This window comes from Babylonia areolata, chromosome 20 (genome assembly GCF_041734735.1).
Source record: "Babylonia areolata isolate BAREFJ2019XMU chromosome 20, ASM4173473v1, whole genome shotgun sequence".
Taxonomy (NCBI): domain Eukaryota; kingdom Metazoa; phylum Mollusca; class Gastropoda; order Neogastropoda; family Buccinidae; genus Babylonia; species Babylonia areolata.
Genome location: NC_134895.1, coordinates 8,237,733 through 8,261,979, shown reverse-complemented (window position 1 = coordinate 8,261,979; position 24,247 = coordinate 8,237,733). Strand labels below are relative to the sequence as shown.

At 40.8% G+C, this 24,247-nt stretch overlaps 1 protein-coding gene and 1 long non-coding RNA gene across 2 annotated transcripts in view; both read right to left on the bottom strand.

The window, feature by feature from the left end:
• The window catches only part of LOC143295117 (latrophilin-like protein 1), a 48,818-nt gene extending 27,534 nt beyond the window's left edge, over positions 1–21,284 (bottom strand). Inside the window, exons 1-7 of the mRNA XM_076606680.1 lie at positions 21,206–21,284; positions 19,898–20,114; positions 16,749–16,855; positions 8,907–9,035; positions 7,360–7,524; positions 1,711–1,824; positions 763–844 (exon numbers count right to left, since the gene is read on the bottom strand). Coding sequence (XP_076462795.1) covers positions 763–844; positions 1,711–1,824; positions 7,360–7,524; positions 8,907–9,035; positions 16,749–16,855; positions 19,898–20,114; positions 21,206–21,284 — 893 coding nt within the window. The remainder of the gene's footprint in view (positions 1–762; positions 845–1,710; positions 1,825–7,359; positions 7,525–8,906; positions 9,036–16,748; positions 16,856–19,897; positions 20,115–21,205) is intronic.
• Positions 21,285–21,372: 88 nt separating this feature from the next.
• LOC143294778 (uncharacterized) overlaps positions 21,373–24,247 on the bottom strand; it is a 127,411-nt gene continuing 124,536 nt past the window's right edge. Inside the window, exon 4 of the long non-coding RNA XR_013056930.1 lies at positions 21,373–21,508. This is a non-coding gene — a long non-coding RNA (uncharacterized LOC143294778). The remainder of the gene's footprint in view (positions 21,509–24,247) is intronic.

The following is a 24,247-nucleotide window of genomic DNA, read 5'->3' as shown; positions in this document are numbered from 1 at the left end:
TGTGTGGTGTAACTGCATGCGTGCATGTGTGCATTTGTGTGTATGTGCACTTGTTTGTGTATGGTAAGTCATGAAGATGCATGCAGAGATAACATTTACTGCAACTGCCACAGTCTCCCTGAGTGGAAGGTGTGAGCGTCAGTCTGCATTATCATTATCGTCGTTATGATAAAGTAACAAGTTACAGACTCACATTCCAGCAGTTCTCAGTCTGGGAGCATCAGTCCGCAGTATCATAACCGTCGTTATGATAAAGTAACAAGTTACATGATTATGATAAAGTAACAAGTTACAGACTCACATCGATGCAGTTCTCAGTCTGGGAGCATCAGTCAGCAGTATCATTATCGTCATTATGATAAAGTAACAAGTTACAGACTGTTATGATAAAGTAACAAGTTACAGACTGTTATGATAAAGTAACAAGTTACAGACTCACACTGATGCAGTTCTCAGTCTGGGGCATCAGTCTGTAGTATCATTATCATCGTTATGATAAAGTAACAAGTTACATGATTATGATAAAGTAACAAGTTACAGACTCACATCGATGCAGTTCTCAGTCTGGGAGCATCAGTCTGTAGTATCATTATCATCGTTATGATAAAGTAACAAGTTACAGACTGTTATGATAAAGTATCAAGTTACAGACTCACACTGATGCAGTTCTGTCTGGGAGCATCAGTCTGCAGCATCATTACCGTCATTATGATTATGATAAAGTAACAAGTTACAGACTGTTATGATAAAGTAACAAGTTACAGACTCACATCGATGCAGTTCTCAGTCTGTGGACCTTTGGGATCCCATTCACCACTGGCCATACACTTGTAGTACATCAGACCTGAACAACCAACACAGCCATCGACATTTCTCTCACTCTGATCACACCTTCTTTGATACTACAATATTCCATTAAAGCAGATGTATCAACCTGAATCTTACTGAAAATCTGAGCCTTCATTTTGATAATATTCACTGGAAAAAAAAAAAGGGTGCAAATCTAAAAATGATCAAATCAGATGCATCAACCTAAATTTCTCTGAAAATCCCAGTCTTTGATTTGATAATATTCACTGGGCAAAAAGTGCAAATCTTAAAACGCTAAAAGCAGATCCATCAACCTGAATTTCACAGAAAAATTCCTGTGTTTAATTTGACTATATTCACTGGAAAATAAGGTGCAAATCACAAACCAGTAAATAAACTTAAAAAAAACAACAAAACGTATTGCTTTCAATATCATATTATTAAGCATGACAGAACAGTGAACAGAATCATGCTAACAACTGCCTTCTTGAGCTCCTTTCATTTCCTGTTTATCCCTGCTGGATGTGTATTGTGTGTGCATGTTAGCGCAGCTGCTTCTGTCCAAGTGTGTGTGTGTGTGTGTGTGTGTGTGTGTGTGTGTGATACAGAATGTATTCCCCAACAATACTGGCTGTATATCTTCTGTACCCTGTATCTTGTCTTTCGGTTACTCCTGCTCTAAGAAACAGATAAAGACATATCTGAACAGATCGTCATGAAGATTCAGGAAGGGGCGGCTGGATGGAGGGGTGAGGGGGGCTGGGGGGTGGGGGTGGGGGGGGCAGGGTGGGGGGGGGGGCAGGATCAAGCATGGCTGAAAGTGAACTCAAGACATACAAAAAGACAAGAACAATCACTGCATCCAGTGACAACACGTAAACAAGGTGAATGCCAACTGACCTTGACCCAGATACCTGGGGCAGAGGTCGGTCCTGACCTCGTTAGGCCAGGTCTCAGGCCACCTCACTCCCATCTTGTCCACAGCGAGACACATGGGTCGCGACCCTCCTTCCGCTGTCCACATCGCATCATTTCACGTTTCAACATTTCATTTCCTTCCGCCCCTTTTGGGGTGTGGAGTATTACAGATGGATGATAACAACAAGAGAGACAAGGCCTTCAAGACTCACTTGTGATAAATTAAGTCCCCTAGCATTGATTACAGAGTAATTTCCCTTTTTTTACTATCTGCACCAAAACATTTGCAAAATAAATAAAAATTCCATGCTTTGCAAAAGAAGTTCCTGTTTGAACAAAAAATGATAATAATGACTCCTCTTGTTGTTGTATCAGAATAAGAGGTGAAAGTGCCAAGTTTAGAGAATACAAAAAATATAAACAGAAAATGCAGTTTGCATATAATTAGGCTTATTTTTTAATTTTTTGTGCCCATCCCTGAGGTGCAATATTGTTTTAAACAAGATGACTGGAAAGAACTGAATTTTTCCTATTATTATGCCTAATTTGGTGTCAACTGACAAAGTATTTGTGAGAAAATGTCAATGTTAAAGTTTACCACGGACACACAGACACACACACACAGACAACCGAACACCGGGTTAAAACATAGACTAACTTTGTTTACACAAGTGAGTCAACAACAATAAAAAGCGACAACAATAATGATAATGAATACTTATGCAGCACTTTATCCAGAAAACTGCTCTAGGTGCCTTACAAAAGATATATTACACATAACGCATTACATCAAAGTTGTATGTAGACACCAAACTATAAACTCACATAGACACAACACATACATATATACAAACATTCAAACATACATTCAAACATACACATATACATATCCTGACTCCCCTCCCCACAAATGCACAAACACACATGCGCACACATACACGCACATACATTCCTCTTTTCAGTTCAACTCCGGTTCTGATAGGTCTTGACATTATTACCAACTGCTTGTTTTATGTTAACCATTAGCAACATTCAATAAAAGATATGTTTCAGAAGCTGATTTTTCTTCCATCAGAAATACTTCAATGGCCTTGCAGAATTTTAGTTACCTGAAAATGCTAGAATGAAGCATAGGAATACAATCAAATTTGGGAAAAACGAGATTAAATCTCTCATGACCAATCATGTCAAAACAACAACAACAACAACAAAAAATCAGGAAAAAAATAAATCACCATCATGGCTAAAATGAAAAAAAAAAGCATCCAAGACAAGATATGGGAAAAATTCCTTGCAAATGACCCTTGTGCAAGACAGCACACACACACACACACACACACACACACACTCACACAGACACACGTCAAATATCACTTCCAGAGAAAAGACAAAAGGAACACACACATACATACATACACAAACATCCATAGAACTTATTCTGGTCTTTAAGGAGCTGTTCTGTCCCCACTGCATCACACATAAGGGAAAATGATTTGAACACTTGATGGCGACGGGCGCAATAGCCGAGTGGTTAAAGTGTTGGACTGTCAATCTGAGGGTCCCGGGTTCAAATCACGGTGATGGCGCCTGGTGGGTAAAGGGTGGAGATTTTTACGATCTCCCAGGTCAACATATGTGCAGACCTGCTAGTGCCTGAACCCCCTTCGTGTGTATATGCAAGCAGAAGATCAAATACGCACGTTAAAGATCCTGTAATCCATGTCGGGCGTTCGGTGGGTTATGGAAACAAGAACATACCCAGCATGCACACCCCCGAAAACGGAGTATGGCTGCCTACATGGCGGAGTAAAAATGGTCATACACGTAAAAGCCCACTCGTGTGCATACGAGTGAATGCAGAAGAAGAAGAAGAAGAAGAAGGAACACTTGATAAGTCAGTCCATAGGAGTTTTAACATTTGATTATACTCAGGTTTCCATTTCCACCCACATGATCATAGTGTAACTGACTAAGCTTACATACAACATGAATGCATTTTGTTTTGTTTTCTTCTTCTTCTTCTGCATTCACTCGTATGCACACGAGTGGGCTTTTACATGTATGACCGTTTTTACCCCGCCATGTAGGCAGCCATACTCCGTTTTCGGGGGTGTGCATGCTGGGTATGTTCTTGCTTCCATAACAGACCGAACGCTGACATGGATTACAGGATCTTTAACGTGCACTAGCAGGTCTGCACATATGTTGACCTGGGAGATCGTAAAAACCTCCACCCTTTACCCGCCAGGCGCCGTCACCGAGATTTGAACCCGGGACCCTCAGATCGACAGTCCAACACTTTAACCACTCGGCTATTGCACCCGTCAGTTTTGTTTTCTTTTTCCACCTTTTGGTTTGCTGGTGGTGGTAGTGGTGGTGGTGATAACTGGCATGAATGATCCGTGTGTCACAAATGTCCCTGATCCATCGTCTTGACCTGAAAACATGAACACCAGTACCATGGAACGAACATTTCAAAACAATGTGATCAACAATTCTTATCGTTATGTACATTGCCATTTTATTCATAATGAACAAAACCAAATCAAGCAGATGATTATGAACATTATCATCATTACTATCAGATTATCATTATTGTCCTTGAGCTTAAACGTGCCTTTCATATTTCATTTCATGTAAATATAACCATCTCAGATAGGGAAAAAAAGTATATAAAAAAAGCTTATTGTAATTCCTTCAACAAAATAAAGTCCAATAAAGCTCATAGCCAAAACACAAACAATCAATAATAAACCAGACAACTACCAACTCCTGCAATGTCCTGCCACCAAAAGCAGGGGCACTGTCAACACAATGCTTCAGAAAAGTCTGATTCAGAAAACAGAGGACATGAAGCTTATCATCAATGAAATGCTGGCTGTCTTCGGGAGTCCTGGGTGACATCTTCCTCCCCCCCCTCCCCCCCCAAACCACCCTTTATGTTTGCTGCTCCATCATCCACCCTGCTTTAAGTCATTATCCACATGCTGCTAATATCGAACACCCCACACCCAGCCACACCCAGGCTTGTCTGCGGGTGAAAAGGACATCCCATGTTCACTACAAGAGTGTAGGTATTTATCTATGTATCTATTGTTTTCATTCTGCTGAATTGGAAGCAACAACATACATAACCAGGGGGTGGTATTTGCTCATGGAATTGTTCCTCTTTTGTCAGCCACAAATTCAATCACAAGTTTTGCAAAACAAAAGTTGACTGAACAGCAAGAACCACCATCAAAACACTGATGGAGTAGTGGAGTTGTAACAGAGAAAGTTTCCAGGATCCACAGACTGCAAGAAAACCTTCATGATTATCATTCTTCTTTTCACTTGATAAATATCAGTGACACTTTTTCAAATGGCTTCAGCTAGAAAATTTTCGCTAAGAACAATCATCCACAACACAACGCAACGCAATGCAACACAATGCAACGCAATGCAACACAACACAACACAACACAACACACACAACACAATGCACACACTCACATACACACGCACGCACGCACACACATACAAATGACCACACTCACAAACTTCTCTTTCCTCTCACACATGAGTCAGTATGAATCATTTCCGAATTATACCCCACACAAAGAGATGAAAAACAACAATGCAAATGTCAAGTGTTACACAAAATCTTTAGCACACACCATGTGCAGAATCACTGGGGTCAATGATTTTGTCTTGTATTTCAGGAGAAAACCTCCTCTGCCAAATGGCAAATGAATATCTATCACCCAGGATACTGAAGGCTGGTTGGCTGAGAATGAAACACAAAGAAAATGTGATAAGGTAGAACATTACTGCCACGTAGACAGTTCAGATTTCTTTAAAAGCTAGCATAAGCATTCCTCCAAATGATGTCTGCCAAAATAAAGTTGTGATCAAAACCTTCAACAGTCTTCTTTTGAGCAATGAATTAACACAGAGCACTCGTCTTGACTAAAAAAAAAAAAAAAAAGAAAAAAAAAAAAGAAAAGAAAAATGGAACCAACATCTGAACAGTTCATGTTTCTTGTAAATACCAATCTAGACAAAAGACTGGAACAGTCACTTTGTGTGCCTGCCTTTAAATCTGAGCTTTTAAGGAGTCCAGGATTAGAAGCCTGTAAGACCTACTGAGAAGACAGTGTCTTTTTGATGAAAGGATGCGTGATACACTTACTGCTGCTGACTTCAAGGAGCAGCACAGACAGCAAGTCTGCGATAATCAGACTGAAACTTGAGACAGAAGCGACAAGAGAAAAAGAGAAGAGGCAGACAGATGTTACATGAGAAGGGAAGGGGGTGGAGGAGGAGGAAAGGGAGTGAGTCAGTGAAAAACGGAGATAGAGAAATATATAGATAGAGGAAGAGAGAGAGATGAGGGGGAAGAGAGAGAGGAAGAGAGAGAGGGGGGGGGAAGAGGGGGGAGAGAGAGAGAGGAAGAGGGAAGGAGGGAGAGAGAGAGGGGAGGGAAGAGTGAGAGGAAGAAAGAGGGGGGAAGAGAGGGGGGGAGAGAGGAAGAGGGGAGGGAGAGAGAGAGAGGGAGGGAGAAAGAGAGAGAGAGAGAGAGAGGAAGAGAGAGAGAGAGAGAGAGAGAGAGAGGGAGGAAGAGACAGAATGAATGAATGAATGAATCATTTTCATTTTCTGATAGTAATAGATTAAACATACATGCTTTTTTTTCATGTAGCCCTAAAAAACAAACAAAATAAAAATAACAATCAAAAAGGAAGGAACAAAATAAATGAAAGAAGAAAAGTCAAAGAAAAAGAAGAAGAAAAAAAAAGATATATATATATATATATATATATATACACACACACACACACACACAAAAGGTACACAGGTACAAAAGACAACATTCTGAAACTTAAAAAACAAACATAACCAATGTGATGGGTTTTTTTCCATCTCTCCCATTCCTTTTTCCATGTCTCTTTTTTTCCCCAGAAAATAAAAAGTTTCAATGCAGTCTCTTTCTCTTCAAAGGCAGACATCACTGCTAAACAAACAAACAAGAGATCAAAAGGTATGGAAACAAACTGTGAAAGAACTGCAGGTAAACAGGGTGCTCAAACTGGGATAATGAACGAGGCAGGAAGTCAAAGGGAAACAGGATGAAGATCAAAAGGGGGCAGAAAGAGGAAGGAGGAAGGAAGGACGAAGGATGATGGGGACAGGTAAATGGGACAGGTAAACGGGACAGGTAAACAGTACAGGTAAACGGGACAGGTAAACAGGCAGGTAAACAGGACAGGTAAACAGGACAGTCAATCCAAATTCATCAGTAAATCAGCAGTCAGCGGAACCAAACTCAATACACAAGTGTGCTGCTTTGAACACACACACACACACACACACACTACATCTTTATTAATCAGACTGGGAATAACATGAAGCATTCAAAGGCTAATCACTCACACCACACAGTCTCTCAGCCCACAGTCGAGTCTAACATATATAAGCATGCTAACAAGAGAGAGCGAGAGACAGAGACAGAAATACAAAGACACCAAGAGACAGACACAGAGACAACACAGACAGCAATGATGTCAAAACCCCCACCCCCATCACTCATCCTAACCCCCCCCCCCCACCCCCCCACCCCCCGGGGCCCCCATCCGCCCAACTGATACTCACAGCGCTCTGGCGTGCTGTAATCAGAGTAGTCGCCCCAGCCGTAGTCCAGAGAGAAGGCCTTGATGGCAAACAGGTGAGCCTCCCTCTGCTTGCCCTCGTCAGGTGTGAAGCCGAAGGTGTATCGATCGTTCACCTTTAGCCCCGGCATCTCCTTCTCGTGAGCCTCTGTCACATCGTTCACACAGACAGGGGTCAAGAGCTGACAGGCAGCACAAGAGAAATATATATGATATGATATGGATACATATATAGCACCTGTCCCCCGTCAGAGTCCAAGCTCTAAGTGCTTTACAAACTCAGGGTCATTTGCACAACAGGCTGCCTACCTAAGCAGAGCCCAGTGATGGGTTGCCACTGGGCGCTCATCATTTGTTTCCTGTGTCATTCAATCAGATTTCAGGCACTCACACATACACACTCAAGACAGACATGTAACATTTTACGTGCATGAGTCTTCAAACTAAAACGTTCAGCAGAAAACAAGAGAAACAACCACTGAAGTGTTTGTTTTATAGAAACAAGACAAGGAACTAATGAGAAAACACACCCCAAAAATGGACAATGGAGTATGGCTGCCTACATGACATGGTAAAAAAACAAAACAAAAAAAACAAAAAAACAAAAAAAAACATACACTGAAAAGCCTACTTGTACACACAAGTGAATGTTGGCATTGCAGCCCATAAACACAGAAGATGGACAAGAAAACACCTGTCACAAACTGACATCCGATGTCAAGAGCGACACATAAAACAAATAAGCTGCAACTGATGGATGGTTTATGCACACGATACAGAAGTTTCCAATGAGACATAAGCATCTGAAAGAGAACAGAAGAAATGATAGAGATGATTCATATCAGAACTAAATCTTTCATCTGAAAGGTATGAAGAGAAATAAAAAATGTCCCAGCTGATAGGGAAGAAAGGGGGCAATGACAGGAAAGACAAACAGGTATGTGTTTCATCAGTTTTGATATAAATCAATACATCTTATATCAGCTTAATAAAGCTTCCCTCATTTTCAAAAAATACTGTTTTCATCTTCTTTTTTTTTTCTTTTTTTTTACAAACATGCTTACACACCCACACATGCCTCCACACACACACACACACATGCCTCCACACACACGCCTCCACACACACACACACATGCCTCCACACACACACACACACACACGCCTCCACACACACACACACACACAAACACACATGCTTCCACACACACACACACAAACACATACCTCCACACACACACACACACACACACACACGCACATGCACAAACATATGCACTTGCATGAACACAAATATGCACCTACACAAACACACACACACACACACTCACACACGCCTGCACAAACACACATATACGCACTGCGATAAACAAACACACACACACATATGCATCGGCACAAACATATGTACCTGCACAAACACACATACACAAAACTGGTTACAAGTCATTTTCTCCATTCTTTCAAAACCAAACAAATAAATAAATTAAACAGAACATGCTACCCATATCAACAGACAATAGTTCCCTACCTTCCCCCACACTGTACTTGAGCATGAAGTGCAGGATAGTCTGGCTGGTCTCTGGCATTTGCCAGTAGATGTCATACACTGCACCTGCTGCGGCCGAGGGGTAGCGGTGCATGCACACCTGGATTTTCTCTGGCACCGGTACACTTGGACCTACATAAAAAGAAATGAATACTTTCCTGCAGTCTGTCGTATCCAGCCATCTGGTAACAGAGTCAAGAAATGTTCTTTTTCTTCCTAAAACACTGAAATGTTTGATAAGATACATACACTTGGATGCAAACCATTTCACTGATCCCACACAGTTCAGTTTCAGTTTCAGTAGCTCAAGGAGGTGTCACTGCGTTCGGACAAATCCATATACGCTACACCACATCTACCAAGCAGATGCCTGACCAGCAGCGTAGCCCAACGTGCTTAGTCAGGCCTTGAGGAAAAAAAAAAGAAAAAAAAAGGTGAATAAATAATAGATAAGCGTACATAAATAAATAAGTAAATAAATAAATAATAATTATAAAAAAGGTAGTAGTAATAATAATAATAATGATGATAATAAAAATAAATAAATAAAATAAATAAGACAAGACTGGTAATCAATTTTCATAAAGAACACAAGAGGTAGACATTTGAAAGACAATTTAATTGATACGGTTTGGAACAAAGCTGTAAAGATTATCCACCAATAGCAATTTGGGGCAGAAAGTAAATGTCAGTTCAGTGTTAATCAGTTAGCAGTCTTGCTGCAGCCAAGGATGGGAAACTTCTGTGTACAGTGTGCCAGTTCATTCTGTCACAAGCTGGCTTTTCTGTTCGTGTTGTTTTTTCTTTTAAAAAAAATCATGTAAATAATGAACTGAAAGCTGGCTTTTCTGTTGGTTTTTTTCTTCGTTCACTTAAAAAAAAAATCATGTAAATAATGAACTGATATATCATGGCATACTGGAATAGATTAGATATTGATTATTTTGATTCATAAGACATACAACATTTCTACAAAGACATGCAGGGGGAAACAGGTGACAGGGGAGGATAAATATAAATAAGGTTAGTTGTTTTTTTGTTTTCAGAACACATCTTCATCAATACATCATCAAAAACCTGTCTGTGATCAAGCATTCATGTTAAACGCCATTTCACCACACAACAACATAAACAGACATCTTAACCTCGCCGTAAAATTCCAGTCACACTGAACCAGCAATAAAAAATAAATCAGCATTAAACATAAACCACAAGTACAGCCACTTTACTCCAGCACTGAATATTAAAGATACGCCACAAGTCACAGCAATTTAATTCCTTCAAGAGCTCACAGCTTTCAAGCTCACACTGTTGAGCATTCCCCATCTGTTCTCACTTCAGCTTTAAAGGGTCTGAATTTTGTTCCTCTGTATTCGTTTAATCCATCTGTGCACAAAACGATGGAAAGTGCTTAACAGCACTGGATAGAAAGCAAGTGCCCCTGTCACATTAGAAGCCATTGTACCTGCTTACTGCCAAGTCATCTTAGACCACAGGTGAAAGGGAAAAATCAACCCTTTCACTGCCATCTACAGGTGTTTTGGAATACAGTGATTCCAGCGCCAGCAGATCTTTTTTTTTTTTAGAGGCTATCTTTTTAACTGCTTCACCATAATCATTTCAGACACCATTTTCTTGTTATATTTTGTGATTAAAAGGGAAATGGTTATAGCTTTGAACCAACAATCAGTCTTCTCTTCCTCCCAGAGAAATGGGTCAACAGTCATACATTTTAGTTTGATGAGATGATCACCAATAAAAATGATTTTAAAAAAAAAAAAAATGTGACACAGGTGCTGACCCATATTGTGGTGTTACTGTAGTGACGAGATATACTGTGGCCTTATTTGTACTGAACCATACTGCAGCCTTACTGTACTTGTACTGAACCATACTGCAGCCTTACTGTACTTGTGCTGAACCATACTGCAGCCTTACTGTACTTGTACTGAACCATACTGCAGCCTTACTGTACTTGTACTGAACCATACTGCAGCCTTACTGTACTTGTGCTGAACCATACTGCAGCCTTACTGTACTTGTACTGAACCATACTGCAGCCTTACTGTACTTGTACTGAACCATACTGTAGCCTTTTTGTACTGAACTATACTATAGCCTTTTTGTACTGAAGCATACTGTAGCCTTATTGTACTGAACCTTACTGTAGCCTTATTGTACTGAACCATACTGTAGCCTTATTGTACTGAACCTTACTGTAGCCTTATTGTACTGAACCATACTGTAGCCTCACTGTACTTGTATTGAACCATACTGTAGCCTCACTGTACTTGTATTGAACCATACTGTAGCCTTATTGCACTGAAATATGCTGTGGCTTTATTGTACTGAACCATACTGCAGACTTATTGTATTGAACCATACTTCAGACTTATTGTACTGAGCTATACTGTAGCCTTATCATACTGAACCATACCGCAGACATATTGTACAGAGACATACTGTAGCCTCATTGTACTGAACCATACTGTAGCCTTACTGAACCATACTGTAGCCTTATCGTACTGAACCATACCACAGACATATTGTACTGAACCACACTGTAGCCTTACTGAACCATACTGTAGCCTTATCGTACTGAACCATACCGCAGACATACTGTACTGAGACATACTGTAGCCTCATTGTACTGAACCACACTGTAGCCTTACTGAACCATACTGTAACCTTATTGCACTGAAGCATACTTGCACTGAAGCATACTGTAGCATTATTGTACTGAACCATACCGCAGACTTATTACAGCCTTACTGTACTGAACCATACTGCAGACTTATTGTACTGAACCATACTGCAGACTTATTGTACTGAACCATACTGCTGCCCTATTGTAATGAACCATACTGTAGCCTTATTGTACTGAGATATACTGTAGCCTTATCATATTGAACCATACTGTAACCTTATTGTAGAGAGACATACTACAGGCTTATTGTACTGAACCATACTGCAGACTTATTGTACTGAACCATACTACAGCCTTATCATAGAACCATAATGCAGCCTTATCACAGAACCATACTACAGCCTTATCGTAGAACCATACTACAGCCTTATCACAGAACCATACTACAGCCTTATCACAGAACCATACTACAGCCTTATCGTAGAACCATACTGCAGCCTTATCGTAGAACCATACTACAGCCTTATCACAGAACCATACTACAGCCTTATCACAGAACCATACTACAGCCTTATCGTAGAACCATACTGCAGCCTTATCGTAGAACCATACTGCAGCCTTATCATAGAACCATACTGCAGCCTTATCGTTGAACCATACTGCAGCCTTATCATAGAACCATACTGCAGACTTATCGTAGAACCATACTGCAGCCTTATCGTAGAACCATACTACAGACTTATCGTAGAACCATACTGCAGCCTTATTGTACTGAACCATACTACAGCCTTATCGTAGAACCATACTGCAGCCTTATCGTTGAACCATACTGCAGCCTTATCGTAGAACCATACTGCAGCCTTATTGTACTGAGACGTACTGCAGCCCTGCTGCAACACTGGTGCCAAAAGAGCATAATGTGCTTGCAAAAATGGGCATCAAAATAATGAGAAGAGGGCATGTGTGGAAAGGGTGGGTAGGAAGGAGTGGGTGATCAGATCAGATCAATGTTTCCTTATCATCCACATGGCTTCACACTGTTAACCTCTCTTAGATATGACCTTTCCATGCATGCTTCATTAAGGTCATGTGCGTTGGGTTGTTTTTTTTAGAGTATGCGTTCACTTGCTCAGCGTGAAGTGGAAAATGTTTACAGAATTTGACAGTCTTGCTCTTGTCTATTTTTTGAGTGTGTAGGCTTGTGGAAGTGTGTGTATACATCCACACAATTTTGTGGTTCAATCATTTTTTCCTGGTTTTCTGAGAATGGATTAAATGTGGAAACTTTTCGTACTGACAATGTGACATCGAAGACACTTTAAAAAAAAAAAAAAAGTTAAAACATGACAACAAAACTCAATGGTGATTCCTCAATTCCATAATGAATTATTAACAAGCACACACACTCACATACACACAGAGATAAGATTCATCAGTAAACTGAAACAATGAACAGAGATGATTATCTATCTATCTATCAATATATATATATATATATATATATATATATATAGATAGATAGATAGATAGATATACATGTTCATTGATAGATATTCAAAATGGCAAGAAACTATCTCTTCTAGAAGTTCTGCTTACTCGTATGTTTAATTTCCCCTTATTTTAACCTTTTAATCTCAACAACAACAAAAAATCACAAGAAATACAAAAGCAAAAAATCCTAAAAGGCATGCACAGTCCACACACAAAGTGTACATTCCAGGGCAATTTAACCCCTTGACTGCTGCTGCTGAGTATACTGGTCAGTGAAGGGCCGTCACTTCACTCAGCTTAAGGTCAGGACATCAGTCACCGTTCTTTACTTGGACTTGTTTCTTTTTGGGATAGCGTTACTTATGATCATCAGAATCAATGAAACCACTAAAGCGAACACAAAAAAATAGTAAGTGCAGAAGAAACTCATGCCATACTGATTCATCACAATTCAACAAAGCTCAGCAGTCAAGTGGTTAAAGCACTGAATAATTATGTTATGTGCTTGATGTTGCTGAAGTGCCAGTGTTCCTACATGTGTTACTCACGTCGTGATATGGGAGCTTCAGGCAGATCAGGCCAAGGCCTAAGAGTGGGGGACTCCCCAAAATGAACAACATCCTCTGAAATGCACCAGTCATAGACATGCATACAACACAACGTCCAGCAACAACCCGCAAAGCAACAACCAGTGTTGTGACAAGTGCGCAAGTCAAAATGAAAGTGCAAGCACAACATTAAAAGTGCAACTAAATCTTGATTCTTTAATTAGAAGTGCAAGTAGGTCAATGATTCTTTACTCAGGCAGGTACAATGCTCAAGTCAGTCAGCAAACTTTAAAGGAGACTTGCTTTGCTGGTTTTATGAGGGTCACATGTTTTTTAAACTGTTTTCTTCTTACTTTTTAGGATAAAAGAGTCTCAACAGTATAATGAAGATGCTGATACAAAGATCATTTCAACAGCTGTGGAGCACTGCCCAAACCTAACATCCATCAACACAGCTGCTTTGGATTTCTAAAATGGCTGAGGTCACTTTCAACATGCCTATATTAAACATAGTAAAATATGTTCCAAACAGATACAACTCCATCCAAACTAGCGCCAATTAAAGATAAGTCAAATCATCATGATGTCACATCATGCCTGCTTGCTGTGCACATAGCCTGGAGATTCATTCCAGTCAGTAAGTCTGGGCTGTACGTGTTGCTTCCTGTACATTTCACAAGGTTAGGTCTGGACACTTGTCATTTGAACTTTCTGACGGGCGCAATAGCCGAATGGTTAAAGCGTTGGACTTTCAATCTGAGGGTCCTGGGTTCGAATCACGGTGATGGCGCCTGGTAGGTAAAGGGTGGAGATTTTTACAATCTCCCAGGTCAACATATGTGCAGACCTGCCAGTGCCTGAACCCCCTTCGTGTGTAATACGCAAGCATAAGATCAAATACGCACGTTAAAGATCCTGTAATCCATGTCAGCACTCGGTGGGTTATGGAAACAAGAACATACCCAGCATGCACATCCCCCAAAATGGAGTATGGCTGCCTACTTGGCGGGATAAAAATGGTCATACACGTAAAAGCCCACTCGCGTATATACGAGTGAACGTGGGAGTTGCAGCCCACGAACGAAGAAGAAGAACTTTCCACCTCAACCATGTGTCTAAAACAGCCGGTGTGTCTGCACCTTGCTTGCCATCAACTGTGGAGTCTTATGTAAATTCTCTTCAGCTGCTCAGATCTGTTAACACTCAGAATGCTCAGATTTGAGACCAAAAGCAAACATCAATACAGTAGATTGCTTTATGATTATGCACATGAGGGTCTCTTAGATTTTTAAATTCATTGTTACTTTTTTTTTTTTTTTTTTTTACATGAGATCATTGCTTTTCAGTTCATCCAGTTCAGACAATCAGGTTTTTGTTTTAAACTTTGTATGGTGTTTTTTTTTTATTTAGGGCCAAAATTGAGGTGAATACACTAATTTCTATAATCAACTGTTATGGTATACTAATTTATTGATTAGTCTTGATAAATGCTAGAATTCAAATCTGTATAATTTTAAAATGCTACATTCTGTTAACTCAGACATGGTGTTTGTGATGAAGTAAACTATAAATCATGATTTTATCTGAATTTCAAATTCAATGTTTCAAGTAAAACGCTTTTTTAAGTTTTGGATATCAAAATGGAATTCATGCTTTCAGCATGCAAAAAGAATCTGAGAAGGAAGCTTTGTTAATTCATCATGCATTTAAAAGACAGCCTCTTAGATACACAAGAATAAGTTTGAAATGCTAACATTTTGACTAAACATTTGTCTGAATCAGTAATCTTTTAACACCCCTATTTCTTTAAAACCCCCCCCCCCCCCCATCCCCCACTCCCCCCGAAAAAAAAAGACCAAAAACAAAAACAACCAAAACAACTTTGGCACAATTATAGATATGATGATGTAAAAACAGAAAACAAAATTTGCAAAAACATGCAAAAATAGACATTTACCACAATGTCTACAAAAAAAACCACACACAACAAAATACACAACAGTAAAATAAACATTTCATAACAACAATAACAAAAGAACAAAAACCTATCAAAATTAACACTACAAAACCACTATCCATATCCCTCGATCTTTTCTTCAATGAAGAATGAAAAAAGAGAAATACATGCTATCATTTTTTTCTTCCCTTGAAGTAACCAAATTTGAAACAATCACTAAAAAGGAAAACCAAGACAACAAACATGCATTGTTATCCCAGCACAGACAATCAAACACAAAGTAGAAAGAAGAACAAGATCAAAAAGATATGAAACAAAAAACAAAATGGAAGAAGAAGAAGAAAAAGAAGAGGAAAAGGCAACAGAGGAGGAGAAGAAGAAAGATGCTCAAGTCAGCTTTGGGAATCACGGTGACGGCGCCTGGTGGATGAAGGGTGGAGATTTTTATGATCTCCCAGGTCAACATATGTGCAGACCTGCTAGTGCCTGAACCCCCTTCGTGTGTATATGCAAGCAGAAGATCAAATATGCACGTTAAAGATCCCGTAATCCATGTCAGCGTTCGGTGGGTTATGGAAACAAGAACATACCCAGCACGCACACCCCCGAAAACGGAGTATGGCTGTATGGGGTAAAAACGGTCATACACGTAAAAGCCCACTCGTGTACATATGACTGAACGTGGGAGTTGCAGCCCACGAACGCAGAAGAAGAAGAAGAAGAAGCTCTGGGAAGGTGTGGGGGACGATGAGATGAGGGAAGGGAAGAGGGAGCCTCTCTCTCTCTCTTTCTCTCTCTCTCTCTTCGATCGTTTGATACCAACGCGGTGCACAGCTTCTCCAAATGTCAGTAACTGCCAAGGTTGGCAGCTGGACATCACCGGAAGAAGAAGAAGAAGAGGAAGATAAACAGGTTCTTTCCGTATTTTTTCCAGCATCAGTTTTCCACTGATTCTAAGCCAAAGTGTCTTGAGTGAACCGAGAAATAGAACAACATCGAGAAGTGAAAACTGAACACCTTGCAACACTAAAAGCAACACAACACAGAGATCAGGGACAGGTGTCTCAACATCAAGTGTACAACACCAATCCTGAAACAAAACAGAAAAATGACCTTGGAAAAACAACAACAACAAAAACACACACCAATTCCAAAACGACCCCACTACACTGGTGACTGACCTGGCTCACAGTAGTGCTTGACTTCGGCATACTTGCTGGTGCCAGGGCAAGGATCTCCAAACAGCTGGTTGGTCACCTGGAATTCACACCTGTTGTGCCCGTCACACCTGATCCATGGGAATCCAGGAACAGAACAAAAAAAAGAAGAAAAAATTGATGAAGATTCTGTTTGTTTCAAATTCAAAAAACTAAAATAAAATGAACAGTTACAATTAAAAAAAAAAGTAAAACAAAAAAATCCTTACATACATACATACATATATATATATATGTATATATATATATATATGTGTGTGTGTGTGTGTGTGTGTGTGTGTGTGTGTGTTTTAAAGGGGATAGAAAACCTGTTTCTTCTGACCACTTTGTCTTCTACTAATATAAACATCAGGGGAAAAAAATAACAATACAGAACACACACACACACACACACTCACATACAAACACAAAACAAAAAACAGTAACAACAGCAACAAAAAATTTTTTTCTTAATATAGCATCAACATTCGTTTAGTGGAGGGAAAAACGTGAAACCGGACCAAATACAACTAATCCCAAATCACACTAATAACCTGACATCGCTTCCTTCACCAAATGAACTTATGAAAGAAAATTCAAACAGGGTTAGGGTCGAAGCCCAAATAAAACCAAACAAAAATAAGCCAATACAATCCTGACAAAGTTTACACAACTGAAATGGATATTTTGGAAGAACATAGTCCTAAACATACACATGCACTCACACATGCACACACGCATGCATGCATGCAAACACACACACATTCAGGGACATGCTGTTTCACTGTGCAGTTTTCAGTGGCTGACCGCACTGTATTGTTGGCAAAGTCAACTAGTTTCTCATATTGGGATGATAATCATAAAGTGTTCTGCATTCTGTAAAAATAAGTGAACAACCTCCTCAGACACAAAAAATAACACAATAAGAGAACAAGTTTGGGTCAGCCACCTTGATGTTCGTTTATTTATTTATAGTCTGTTCATCTAAGATGATGATATTAGACTGAAAAGAAATGATATTATTATTATTATTTGGATTATTATCATTCCTATTTTATCACCTTGATGTTAACAAGTTGCTGTTCACTTTAACAAGTCACTTGCTCTTGTTGATAATGTAAAGCAGAACTATGTCTAACACTCCTATCTTTTTTCCTTTTCTTTTTTTTTCTACAATTCCAAGCTGATCCTTATAAAAAAAAAATATATACAACTGAGTTAAGGTCTAAAGCAAAGAGTTGAGTTATACAGAAATTATGCATGTGATTCAGAATAGAATAGAATAGAATAGAACAGAATATGTCTTTATTACCAAGTGTACTGGTGTCACAAGGAATATTGGGGGAGGGATAGTACATGACAAGATACGAACATAAATCAAAAATCATACACAAACACAGATACAGTAGAAATTAGGATACAAAGTCTGTTCCAGTAAGATAAGGACAAGATGAGACAAGACAACACAAGATAAATTTTATTGTCCATAAACTCACAGACATTTTTCTTTTGGCTTAAGAATATGTCACATCAAACATAATAATATACAAACACAATCATTCTTTGGAACATGACCCTTCATCAAAATATGAGCATATTTTCAATAAGTATTGAGCATATTTTCTGGCACTCTAAAATTTCTTGGATAAATTTAGATTTACTCAAAACAAACTGTACAATGTGTGCAAATTTAAAGTTTAGCGAGCGTATGATACTTTTTGGTTTCCATATGGATATAGTTACAGACCAAGTTCTTGATCTGATAATCCTCCTGGGGAAGACGTATATATCTATCTAAATGTAAATTAAATAAATGCCTACCAAATATTCACTCATTTCAAAATTATATCACCTCAAGATACAAAACAGAAGAATATAATGCAATGATCACATGTAAAATACAAAGTTTCAAGACAAAATGGCTACCGTATTTACCTTTGCTTGAAAACAATATATGAGACGCTTAATGACAGTTAAGATACTCAAACATGTAAATCTCCATGATGCTTTTTCAAATGTTTTGTTTTTGGGTGAAGAAATTAAGCATTGTGTAATGTTATATGGAAAAGATTTACTTCGGGTGGAATGGTAAAAAAAATAAAAAAAAAAAAAATTAAAAAAGAAATACAATAATGTCATAAAATTCATGTGGAACATATACAAGACATCCCATTCTATCTGAATTATGAGAACTATTCTTTCACGGCACCACCTTTAAAACACAACCCTTCATCAAAATATGCCTTGCAGGAACTCAACAAAATTAATGCTGACCATACGAAAAGAAAATCACATCATATCATTCTGCTGGAAACATGAAAACAGGAGGAACATATAACCTCACCAAACTATCAACTACACCGGGGCACCACCGATACTTTACAACTAACTAATACCAAGAAGCGAAAGTAAAAAGGCACTGCGAAAGGGAAATTGCTTGATCTGGCAGAAAATGGAAGTCTAGACTGGCAGACTTTTTCAGGGTTTTTTTCTCTCTACCAGATGAAGTCATTTCCCTTCACATTAACTTTTTTTCAATTTACTTTCACACCCTGGTCTGGTGTGAGCTGGCTGAAACGACTGAGACAGAGATGGAATCTGGTGAGACTGAGTGGAACAGACACTGTCTGAGACTTCTTCCCTGTGTGTTCAGCAAAACCATGAAACAATCCCTTTTTTCTCTCCTATGTAGAGATTATTCTAAATAAATTCCACCCCACCCCCTTCTGCCCCCACACATACCCATTCATTCCTGGCATAAATATAACATATATAGTTGTCCCACTATACCTAGAAATTTTCTTGGCACATTTGAAGACAGATGAGATGCAGACCCCCCCCCCCCCCCCCCCCCCCCCAAAAAAAAAGCAAAGAAAGTTTCAGTAGCTCAAGGAGGCATCACTGCGTTCGGACAAATCCATATACGCTTCACCACATCTGCCAAGCAGATGCCTGACCAGCAGCGTAACCCAACACGCTTTGTCAGGCCTTGAGAGAAAAAAAAAAAGGTAAATAAATAATAGATTAATACATAAAAAAAGAACTACTACTAATAATAATATGTATAAGGCGCAAAAACTTGATGAAGTCGACTATAAGCTTACAAAAAAAAAAAAAAGAAAGGAGCCCCTCACTCTGTGGCGACGATCCTGCGGGAGGTGATGGAGATACAGCGCAGGTCCATGTTGCTGGTGATGCCCAGAGGGTTGCACAGGGTGAGGGAGAAGCGGCCGTAGTTGGCCCGCACGATGCGGATCACGTGACCCACCGGGCACTCCAGGGTCAGCATGCCGTTCTCACAGGCATAGGAGGTCCGCATGTCCAGCTGGTCTTCGTCGTCACTGCCGTCCCCTGTCACCCACCAAGGTTAAGGTTTAAAAAAATTCTTTTAAAAAATAAAAAGGGATAAAGGTACCATAGCCTTATATGGTCATAGGGGGTGTGGTGATTTCATGTCCACCATGTCTGAGGCACTGCTGTAATTTCTCTTGATACAATAATAATGTGATTCTTATCTGATCTTATCACCGTTTTAACATTTCCTGAATTGTTCAGGTACCTGTTCACACCTGGGTAAAGTGAGGAAAATGGCAGCCAAGTGCCTTTCCCTAGGACACAACACCTCCTGGCCACAGGGTCTCAAACCCTGACTACAGGTGAACACTGGGTCAACAGTCCAACGCCTGATTCTGCCATGGTGCCCCCATTACTGGGAAGACAAATACAGATTTGGCTTTGGACTGATTTGATTCTTAGTCAATTCACCATCTGTCATTAGACTATCAAAATAAAACAAAACAAATACAAAAGAAAGGGGGTGGGGGGTAGTGTGAGGGCAGGAGGTGTGTGTGTGTTTGTGTGTGTGTGTGTGGGGGGGTGTGGGGGGGGGTTGGAGAGTAGTGTATGTGTGTGCTCATGCATGTGTGTGTGTGTGTGTGTGTGTGTGTGTGTGTGTGTGTGTGTGCTTGCCTGCATGCACATGTTAAGGTGTGTGTGTGTTACTGTGTGAGTGGGGAGAGAGAGAGTGAAAGAAGAAGAAGAAGAAAGAAGAAGAAGAAGAAGAAGAAAGAAGAAGGAGAAGGAGAAGAAGGAGGAGAAGAAGAAGAAGAAGAAGAAGAAGAAGGAGAGAGAGAGAGAGAGAGAGAGAGAGAGAGAGAGAGAGAGAGAGAGAGAGAGAATGTTAAAGAGAAAGTACATCCAACAGGAGAGAGAACAACAGAAAGTAGCAGGGGGGGGGGGGGGGGGAGGGGGGGGTGTTAGGGAACGGAACATGACCCCCACCCTCTCACACAAAAGGCTGCATATGAAAACAAAATACCACCTGCAATCAAAACAAAGGCAACGCTGCACCCACCCACCAAAAACAGCAGCTTAGCACCCGCCTCCCCACTCCCCCTTCCAAATCCCCCGCCCTCCCAAAGCCGCACTCTGGCCCCTCTCACCTGACTGTGCCTTGCAGAAGGCAAAGAGCGCAGAAGACAGCAGCAGCAGAAGAAAAACAGGCTTGGTCGAGCGAGCCATGGCGGTGTCAACGACCTCCCGCTGAGTTCCTCAGGCAGTCAGCAGGCCGGTGGCATGTCACACACACACACAACCTTCCACCCTGATCCCCTCCCCCCTGTCACCAAGCTGCCTGCATGTCACATGTCTGGCATCGTGCTGTCACATCCTGCTGCTGGTGCCCGTCTCAACACCTGACGGACAGGTGGCGTCGTTCTCCTGCACCGCCGGCTTGTCTTGACCGCCTGTAACAGATGAGGGGGTGGAAGGAATGAGTTAATGGGTACAACTGGAAACGAGAACTGATGAAGAGAATGAATTTGTACTTTCTTTTCCAGAACTAGCAGTCCTTATAACTGTGTCTGTTTTGGAAAGAATGAGTGGGTACAACTGGAAACAAGAACTGATGAAGAGAATAAATTCCTGCTTTCCTTCCTAAACTGCAGTCCATATAAACGTGTATATTTCTTTCCACTCAAGTCACTATTGCAACGTTCTTGTACGCAGTGTAGAATGGTCACTGAAGCTCTTTGGAATCAATCTCATCCACATGCACATATTCAGTTGATCTCCTTTTTAGCTCTTTCTCCCTCATGCATGTGTGTGTGCGCAAACACACACACACACACACACACACACAGATACATACACACACACACATACACACACATATATACACACACAAACCAACCTGATACAACAGCAGCATCCACATCAAAAACCGACAAGCAAACCAGGCAACCAGATGTATATACCTCCCCACTCCTGTTTCACTCCCTCTTTAGTGACTCCCAGCTCCCACCACCACCCTTTCTGTCAACCCTCCTCTGGCAATAAACAAAGCAGTGTTTTTCCACCACTTTGCTGGCCGCCACCAACACGCACGCACGCATGCACACACGCGCACACATGCGAGTCCATCAGGTACACAGCTTTCATCACCACTCAGCCCCAGCTCCTCTTTCTTTCTTTCTGTTTGTTTTTTGGCCAGACGTGTTTGACATTTGAGGCAACAGCTTGGACAAGTCAGAGAACAAGACATGAAGGCAACAAGGACTCACAGGGCCTGGGCTTCAGGCGCCATGCATCATTAACGTTTGAGCAGTGGTGGCAGTTTGTGAGCTATTGATCAGGAAAGGGTGTGTGTGTGTAAGGGGGTGGGGGAGAGTTAAAAAAAAAAAAAGAAGAAAAAAGCCAAAAAACACGGGTAGTGGTTGGCAATCAATACCGGGCTGCAGACTTAATTGAGACACCTTGCTGTATCCTTAATGAGCACGCTGCACTGTGCACTCATTCCCTGATCTCCTAATGATCACAGAATGTCACGTTCATGCAGTCGTTTTGCCTTGTTCCCCTCCCAGTGATTGAGTGGCCCTGCTGCTGTCATGCTAATCCTGACCACACATAGAGTGGAGCAGCCTGGGAGTAGTGAGAAATAAGACCAATTATTGGGGATTTTTTTTTTCTCTTCTGTATTTGTGCCTGGCTGTACCAATGTAAACATTCAGTGAGGTATCTTCCTGCAACCATTTGTGCAATCACCATGAAATGAGCTGATGGAAATTTCATTTTCCAATAACAGCATCAAATTGTATGCAATATATATATATATATATATATAGAGAGAGAGAGAGAGAGAGAGAGAGAGAGAGAGGGAGGCAGACAGACACAGACAGACAGAGACAGAGAAACACAGAGAGAGACAGAGAGATTCACAGCGCCATGCACAGAAAGCTATCCATCCATCTTCACTCGTGCCCTGTTCAACTGAGGGGTAAAAAACTGTTGTTTCTATCATAAATTTTATATTCCAGAAATACGACTGCTCGAAGCAAAGTATCCACTGAATCATCAGTGTGAAGGATAATCATGAAGATCGTTTGTTTTAACAATGCAGCTAGTGAGAGCCGGGATAGAGAGCGAGAGAGTTAGAGCTAGAGAGAGGGAGAGAGAGACAGGGTAGACTGACACACAGACAAAGACAAAGGCAGTAGAAGCGTAACTAACGTCTGCAACGACCCCATCACAATGGGCAAGAACGCTACTGAAGCAGTCTCAGATTCTGCTGTGGACCGTATAGTCATGTACCTGCACCTTCAACGAATACTCTACCACCACCACCACCACTTCAGAAGAACACACACACACACACACACACACACACACACACCTTTTCACTCGGACTGCCAAGCGGCCCCTCCCCACACGCACAGGGGTACACAAGAAAACAGTAGTCAGGCCGACGGATACCGTTTTCCAAACATGCACCAAGTTCAACCGGCAACCCACCTCTCTGTAGAACTGTCAGTCAAAGGGGAGAACACTGCAAGTAATTAACTTCACAAACGGGGGTGGTGGTGGGTGGAAGAGGCAGGAAGAGTAAAGGCGTGAGGGAAGATGGTGAGGTGGGGGTTCCCCTTCCCCCAACCCTCTTGCACCAACTCACTGTCCCTTGGCACGGGAGGGAGAAGGGAGGGGTGGGGTGGGGTGAGGGGGCAGAAGGGGGTCGGGCCGTGAAAGGTCAAAGGGGGGGGGGACCACAAAGAGAGAAGCAGACGGTAACAGTTGGAAGGAACAATCCCCCGAGCTGTCTCTCTGCTTTTGTTCCGCGTGGCTATCGTTTGTCTGACAGCTCAACTCTCCCCCCCCCCCTCCCCCCAACTCACCCCTCTCCCCAGCTTTTTGGGTAAACACATACGGTAAATAGTAACACCACAACAATTATAGGCAAATGGTTCTGGATGTTCGATTTGATTTTGGGGTATTTACTGTGGACGCTGAGTTTAGAGTGTACTTTTAAATGTTTGCAATGGCTCGTCGTCCGTCATCGTTTTTGCTTCCGAAATTGGACCAACCTGCATGCCAGTTTTGATGGATGATATATATATATATATATATATATAAGGAACTAATGTAATTGTAAAGCGCTCAGAGCAAAACTCATTTAATTAGGTCCTAAATAAATCAACTCATAATTATCAGAC